This window comes from Otolemur garnettii, unplaced genomic scaffold, assembly GCF_000181295.1.
Source record: "Otolemur garnettii isolate 467f Iridium unplaced genomic scaffold, OtoGar3 scaffold00135, whole genome shotgun sequence".
Classification (NCBI taxonomy): Eukaryota; Metazoa; Chordata; class Mammalia; order Primates; family Galagidae; genus Otolemur; species Otolemur garnettii.
Window position 1 is genome coordinate 3,896,549 of NW_003852530.1, and position 7,455 is coordinate 3,904,003.

General features: G+C 43.5%; 1 protein-coding gene across 2 annotated transcripts in view; it reads left to right on the forward strand.

Moving 5' to 3' along the window:
* DPY19L3 (dpy-19 like C-mannosyltransferase 3) overlaps window positions 1-7,455 on the forward strand; it is a 91,289-nt gene that overhangs the window by 22,849 nt on the left and 60,985 nt on the right. For both annotated transcript variants that reach the window (XM_023518359.1, XM_023518360.1), the window contains exon 5: window positions 4,731-4,821. In XM_023518359.1, coding sequence (XP_023374127.1) covers window positions 4,731-4,821 — 91 coding nt within the window. The remainder of the gene's footprint in view (window positions 1-4,730; window positions 4,822-7,455) is intronic.

Sequence of the window (7,455 nt, forward strand, 5' to 3'; positions counted from 1 at the left end):
GAGACTGAGCCCGTCTCCTGATACAGTCCATGGTGATGGTGCAGGGACCACCCCAGCAGTCTGGCAGCAGGGGAGACTGAGCCCATCTCCTGATACAGCTGGAGGTTAATGGCCCAGGAGCAGGTGGGAGCCAGTGGGTGGAGATGACCGAGGAAACCTCCAGAGTGATGAGCCTTTGTGGTCAACACCAGCCCAGGGTGATCTCACATCACCTGGGGGATTTATTTACACAAGATCTTTAAATACTAATTTGTTGTTTCTTTTCCAGACTCGGTATAATTTGTCTAAATGGGCTTGTTAACCCTTTTTCCATGGCCAGCAACTTGTCCTAATGTCTTTGGGGAATGCAAATCATAAATTGTGAGCAGTCTTTTTTTTCTTGATGCCTTTTTTACTTAGTACTTCTGTTAAATTATTGTATAAACTATTACTTAACATGGTTTCAGCTATACAGTTCTTTAAAAATACAGTTCTTTTGTCTTTCCACTTCTTTCTTTTATTACCTTCAGAGAAGCTGTTTGCTTCTCTCTGCAGACAGCGCCTTCCCGTGGAGCCTCCACAAATTGAAATTTAAAGTGCTTGTCCCTCTTGCATTCTTTCCAGGGTAACCTCTCCCTGTGACACGTTCACTGGCGTGATCCACCAGGCAATGTATAAATTGCTGTAAAACTGGAAAAGCGTTTGAATGAGTAAGCAGATGTTCTCTTAGCATGAAGCAGATGTAACACTTGCAAGTGTCTGTCTAATAAAATATAGCATTTGGTTCTATGCAGCTGGTGCCAGATTGCCAATTAATCATGTTTGAATGTATTTTTACTAATTAGGGCCCCCTCTGTTCTCTACACATTCTGGATATATTAAAGAGAGGCACAAAGCGTTCTACTTTAGTACTCTGAGCGGTGTTCTCTCTTCTCCCCCAGTCTTGTTCTGTTAGAATCACACAGACGGCCTTTTGTCCTTAGTGACTCTCCCGTCTGATTTGGGGATGATGTTAGAATATTCCACTGAAGGCAACACTTAGTACTTTGAACACTTTGAGACAGCTGGAGAAAAGAAAAGGAATGTAATTAAACTTAATGTTTTTATAGTTACACAAACAAACGCTAGTATTTGCTCATTTACCATCAATTCATAACCTGTATAGTTGTTTGACTGAGCAGGAGTTTGACCATTGTAGGAACAAATGATCTCAGTTTGATTTTATGTTATCAGAAGCAATAGAGCAGTTTTTCTCAAAGATTAAAGAGGAATGGGTTAATGTAATTACCAGGAAGAGCTGCCTTTGTTGCTGTGAAAGATACAACACAAATCTGTAGCCACTGTGAAAGCTGAAAAAGTTGTATTATTATGTGCCATCCTGGTTATAAAGCAAGTATGCTAATTAAATTAAATTCCAGGACCTGATGGGCCTTTTTTCTCTTTGAGACAGAGTCTTGCTCTGTTGTCAGGGTGAGAGTACAGTGATGTACATGGTCATAGCTCACTGCAGCCTCCAACTCCTGGGCTCAAGTGATCTTCCTGTCTCAGTCTCCCAAGTGGTTGAGACTGTAGACCCATGCAACTATGCCCAGCTAGTTTTTTTATTTCTTATTGAGATGGGGTCTCACTGTTGCCCAGGCTGGTCTCAAACTCCTAGACTCAAGCAGTGTTCCCGCCACAGCCTCTCAAAGTGCTAAGATGACAGGTCTGAGCCACCGGGCCCAGCAGTGGGCCTTTCTGTCATACTTGATTTCTCCAGGAAAAATTTGTTTTCTGTGAAAGGACATTCAATATATAAGAAAGTTTGGGGGGCAGTGCCTGTGGCTCAGTGGGTAGGGCACCGGCCCCATATACCGAGGGTGGTGGGTTCAAACCTGGCCCCAGCCAAACTACAACAACAACAAAATAGCCAGGCGTTGTGTTGGGTGCCTATAGTCTCAGCTACTCAGGAGTCTGAGGCAAGAGAATCGCCTAAGTCCAGGAGTCAAAGGTTTCTGTGAGCTATGACACCACAGCACTCTACTGAGGGCAACATAATGAGACTCTGTCTCTTAAAAAAAAAAAGGTTTGCTACCCCACCTCCAGTTATTTTAAAAAGACCTAGTTAACAACGATGAAACATCGCAGCTTGGTTGGGAAGTTAGCAGTTGGATGTTTGCACTGTTCAGGTAATTAAGAGGATAGCTTTTCAATGCTTTATTGAATTAATTTATAATCTTTTTTAATGAATAGAAGTATTTAAAGAAATATTTAGAGCTAAAAAGAAAAAATATAAGATAGCTCCATAGCTTTCTTTTCTAAGTAAGAAGGCTGGATAAATGGTGCTTAAATGACAATGTACTGGCTTGGCGCCTGTGGCTCAAGCGGCTAAGGCGCCAGCCACATACACCCAAGGTGGCGGGTTTGAATCCTCAGCCCGGGCCCGCCAAACAACAATGATGGCTGCAACCAAAAAATGGCCAGGCGTTGTGGCAGGCGCCTGTAGTCCCAGCTACTTGGGAGGCGGAGGCAGGAGACTCGCTTGAGCCCAGGAGTTGGAGGTTGCTGTGAGCTGTAATGCCACGGCACTCTACCCAGGGGGACAGCTTGAGGCTCTGTCTCAAAAAAAAAAAAAAAATGACAATGTACTCTACTTCTTCCTATTGGAAGATTAACATTACTTACCAAGAGGGAAGGGGCGGGCACAGATTAGCATTGTTTAAAGTATGCCAAGAAAAACCCACTGGAATATTCTTTACATGCAAGAGGGAAACATTCATACATGTGGAGAGCAAAGAGAATGAACCAAGGTGCCTTAGTAAACATTCTCGTAGTGGGGAAATAAAATTTAAAAATAAATATTTAAAAGGTAAGATAAATATATTAAATAATTTCTAGACCTGGAGATAAATAGCATGAATGATTATTTTAATGAAGTGTGTATTGTTGTTTGAAAACCAAGGAACGTTCATCAGCTAGAAAGAGAGGTGTCCCATGTTATTACCCCAGGGAAGCTAGGCTTGTGGACTGTGATCTGCTGTGGATGGAAATACATTTCGTTTTATTTTGTTCCAGTTTTTTGGCCAGGGCTGGGTTTGAACCTGCCACCTATGGCATATGAAGCCGGCGCCCTGCTCCTTTGCGCCACAGGCACCACCCGGAAATACATTTTAGATAATGCATTGCAGGTTCTGGAACCTGGTTTTGTGAATTCTGGTACTTGTATTAAAGAATCTGTAATGACATAGATTATAATTTTTTGTTCATTTATACTTTTTCACACACAATTCAATATCCCTTATCCAAAATGCTTAGGACTAGACGTGCTTTGGATTAGAGATTTTTGGAATATTAGCATAGACATACTGAGCCATCTTGGGATCAGGACCCAAGTCAAACATGAAATTCCTTTATGTTTCATATATACCTTATGTATATAGCCTGAAAGTAATTTTATATAATACTTTAATAATAATTTTGTATGTGAAGCAAAGCTTGTGTACATCAAACCATCAGAAAACAAAGACGTCCCTATCTCAGCCATTCCCGTGGACAGTCTCTGGTTGCTAGTATCACCATCACTCCTGACTCCGAATTTCTGTATTACCTTTATAAGCAATCATTTTCTTATGTTTATTCATGTACAAATATTTACTTGTTTATTTTTATGTGTTTATTTTTTTGAGATATAGTCTCCTTCTGTCACCCTGAGTAGAGTGCTATGGCATCATCACAACTCACAGCAACCTCAAAACTCCTGGGCTCAGGAGATCCTCCTGCCTCGCCCTCCTGAGCAGCTGGGACTACAGGCGACCACCACAGCGCCTGGCTATTTTTAGAGACAGGGTCTCACCCTTGCTCCAACTCCTGAGCTCAGTGATCCACCTGCCTCAGCCTCCCAAAGTCCTGGGGTTACAGGTGTGAGCCACTACTCTGGGCCCACATACAAATATTTAACAGTGAAAAATCTGACAGTGAAAAAATAAAAAGTGTGACAGTGTTCAGAGTAACTTGTGCTATCATGTGGGTTCTCAGAAAGTTTGGGATTTTGGAGTATTTCAAATATCCAATTTTCAGATGTATATATGATGTATATAAAATACACAGCCTGAGTATAACAGAATTATTCTCCAGAGTCCACCCTACACTACTGGCTGTTGTCTCTGTGTTTTATGTTAATGATTTAAATTTACAAAAATGCATTTTGCAACCAAAATGCTATTACTTTATATCGTCAGGTTAAATTCTCATCTAGAAGCAGTTTAAATACCTCATGTATCCATTTACCTCCGAGAACATCATTCCACCAGGGTTACACTTGTCAAAACAGCAGTCGTATGTAAAGGTCTGCCTCAGTTAACTAAGAATACCTTATGTTCGTGGAATCTAAAGAAAATCGTTGCTCTTACAGCGTTAACTTTTAGGCAGGGGTCTAATGCAATTATATTTGTCTTCATTTGGGAGATTATTTTAATGCTGTTCCTGCTTTTCTGTTCTGTATCTCACTAATATTATGTGATTATGATAACATATATTTTTTAAAAATTTTTAGAGTTTAAACCTTCACAAAAGTAGAATGGTATGAGAAACCCCATTGCCTTTGTCACTCAGTTTCCACATTATCAGCCCCTGTTCTTGTTTGCCAAGATTTGAGATGTTACTTTCAGAGTTTACTTTCTTTTAAGTTGTAGTTTCTGTACATTTCTACAATGACAATACATACTCAAACAAAACTGGGTCATATAAAACCAGTAGATGTAACTTTGTTTCAGGAAGTGGAGCGGGAAATCTCATTCAGGACTGAGTGTGGACTGTATTACTCCTACTACAAGCAGATGCTGCAGGCTCCGACCCTCCTGCAAGGTAACCATGCTGCTAGTTGGATGGGGCCGCCTCTGTTCTTTTAATATCTGAGTCAAAATGCTTTGCAGGGAAGCAATTTAGATGCTCTGCAGAACTCTGTAGTTTGTCCTTGTTACCGTCTAGTCATGCTATGGCAGTGTTTTTGCTCGAGAAGAAGTTACATAATCCTTACATAACTGTCCTCTCCTTGCCTTTTAGCTCTGGTCCATCCCCAGAGTAATTTCTCTGTGCTCCCTTGGTTTGTTGCTGACTTTCCCCCAGGACCATTGTGGAAGCAGGCTTTGCAGGTGAAAGGGGCATTGTGTGAACACAGCAGATATCGGGTGATGTCCCCACTGTGCAGCTGCCATCTCCCTGCACCTTCACATGCCTCAGTGCTTTGGAGCCCACACTGTGTGCCTTTATTCCAGCTAAGGAAAGCCCCCAAAACATGTCTTCTGCTTAATACGTCCTTGTTGTGCGTGAGATGGGTGCACAGACAGAGAACTGCCCTTCCTTCCTGTGCTCTGCTTGGGTTCAGCTGTGACATTCTGGGTGAGAATCTTCATGCAGAAGGTTGTGCACATCGAATTCCATCACAGGAGGAGGAGATGTGGACTTGGTTATCTTTGTTTCTGTATCATAAAAATTAACCAGTTGGTTCTTGTGTTGGTAGCCAGATTTTGCCCATGACAAGGCTCACTGTCCAGCGGCCTGTCACATGGGGTCTTAGCAGCCCTCGGCCGCGCGTGTCCCCTGTGTTACTGCTGTGGGGCTGCCTCAGCTTTGTTACTCCGAGGTGCAGTTGGACCAAGAAAGGCTGCTGAGTGTGTCTTCACAGGGTCAGTCTTCATTATGCAGAGTCCACAGTCACAGAATCATCTACTTGCTGAGATGTATTTATAGTACCTGCCACTTTCATGTCCCTTACGGACATGTCAACAGCAGTGAAGACTTTCATCCCCAGCAGAACAAACAAGGTGACACTCTGCCTTCTTGTGTGACACACCAGAGCACCCTTTTCTCTGTTGCATGTTTTTTTTTTGCGGTTTTTGGCCAGAGCTGGGTTTGAACCCACCACCTCCCGCATGTGGGGCCGGCGCCCTACTCCTTTGAACCACAGATGCCACCCTATTTTTTTTTTTTTTTTACTTTTTGTTTTGTTTGTTGGTGATTTTGCAATTTAAAGTGGCCCCCAACCATAGTGCTCAAATATTGTCTGGTGTTCGTAAACTCAGGAAGGCTGTGATGTGCCTTATAGAGAAAGTACATTGTGAGACAAGCTTCATGTAGGTGCGAGTTACTGTGCTGTTGGCTGTGAGTTAAAGGTTAATGAATTAGCACTGTGCACATAAGAAAGTGTCTTTAAACAGACGCACATAGAATAGGTTGTATGTCAGTCAGGAGATGGAAACAGGCTGTGGGGACCTAGCCTGTATCTCCCACTGGTTTGGTGTTTTCCAGGACAGTTTCTACAGCAGCTTCAAGGTCACTGCCTGGAATAAGGTGAACTGTCTGCACTCACTGCTGCATAGTTCTCGAAATTACAAGTCACCTCTCTGTGTCCTCTGAGGCTGTGGTTCTTGTGGGGTATTTGTGTGCCTTGGGCAAATCTGAAGTGTCTGGAGAAGTTTTTGGCTATTGCAAGTAGGGGATGGGGAGCTGCTGGAATCTAGTGGGCAGGGGCCAGGATGCTGCTGAACAGCCCACAGAGCACAGGGCAGCCCCACAGCAAAGGGTTATGTGACCGATTGATCTTAATTTATGTCATCGTTAATATATTCTTTTAGAACATTTCAAACATATAAAAAGCTAGAGAGGGTTTGGCACCCGTAGCTCAGTGAGTAGGGCGCTGGCCACATACACCAAGGCTGGTGGGTTCTAGCCCGGCCTAGGCCCGCTAAACAACAATGACAACTACAACCAAAAAATAGCCGGGCGTTGTGATGCGCACCTATGGTCCCAGCTACTTGGGAGGCTGAGGCAAGAGAATCACTTAAGCCCGAGAGTTGGAGGTTGCTATGAGCTGTGATGCCACAGCACTCTATCCAGGGTGACATAATGAGACTCTGTCTCAAAAAGAAAAGAATCCCCTAAGACTATAGTCCCCAACCCTTGGGCCACAGACCAGCACCTGGCTGGCGCCGATTGGGAGCTGGCCACATAGCAGGAGGTGAGCTCTGTCTACATTCACAGCTGCTGTCCCGTCACTCCCGTGGTCACCACCTGAGTGTAACTCACATGCAAGGGATCTAGGTTGCACGCTTCACAGGAAAATTTAATCTCCCCACCCAGCCCATGGGGAAATTATCTTCCATGAAACCATTCCTTGGTACCAGAAAGGTTGGCAGCTGCTGATGTAGCGGGTTCTTGTGTATCTGTCAACCAGCCAAAACTTGCCGACCCAGGACCAGGCTCGTTTCCTACCTTCCCAACCTCAGAGTAAATCCAGGACGTCATCTTGCTGCTTCTGTAAACATATCCACAGGTTTGAACACTGGTGTTCTCATTTCTAGTTGTCTTGCAGATTTTTTATACAGTTTTGAAATCTGAGTGAAGCCTGTACTCCTCTGTCATTCAATGGTTTGAGATCCCAGTAAAGCCTGTACTCCGCTGTCATTCCATGGTTTGAGATCCCAGTAAAGCCTGTACTCC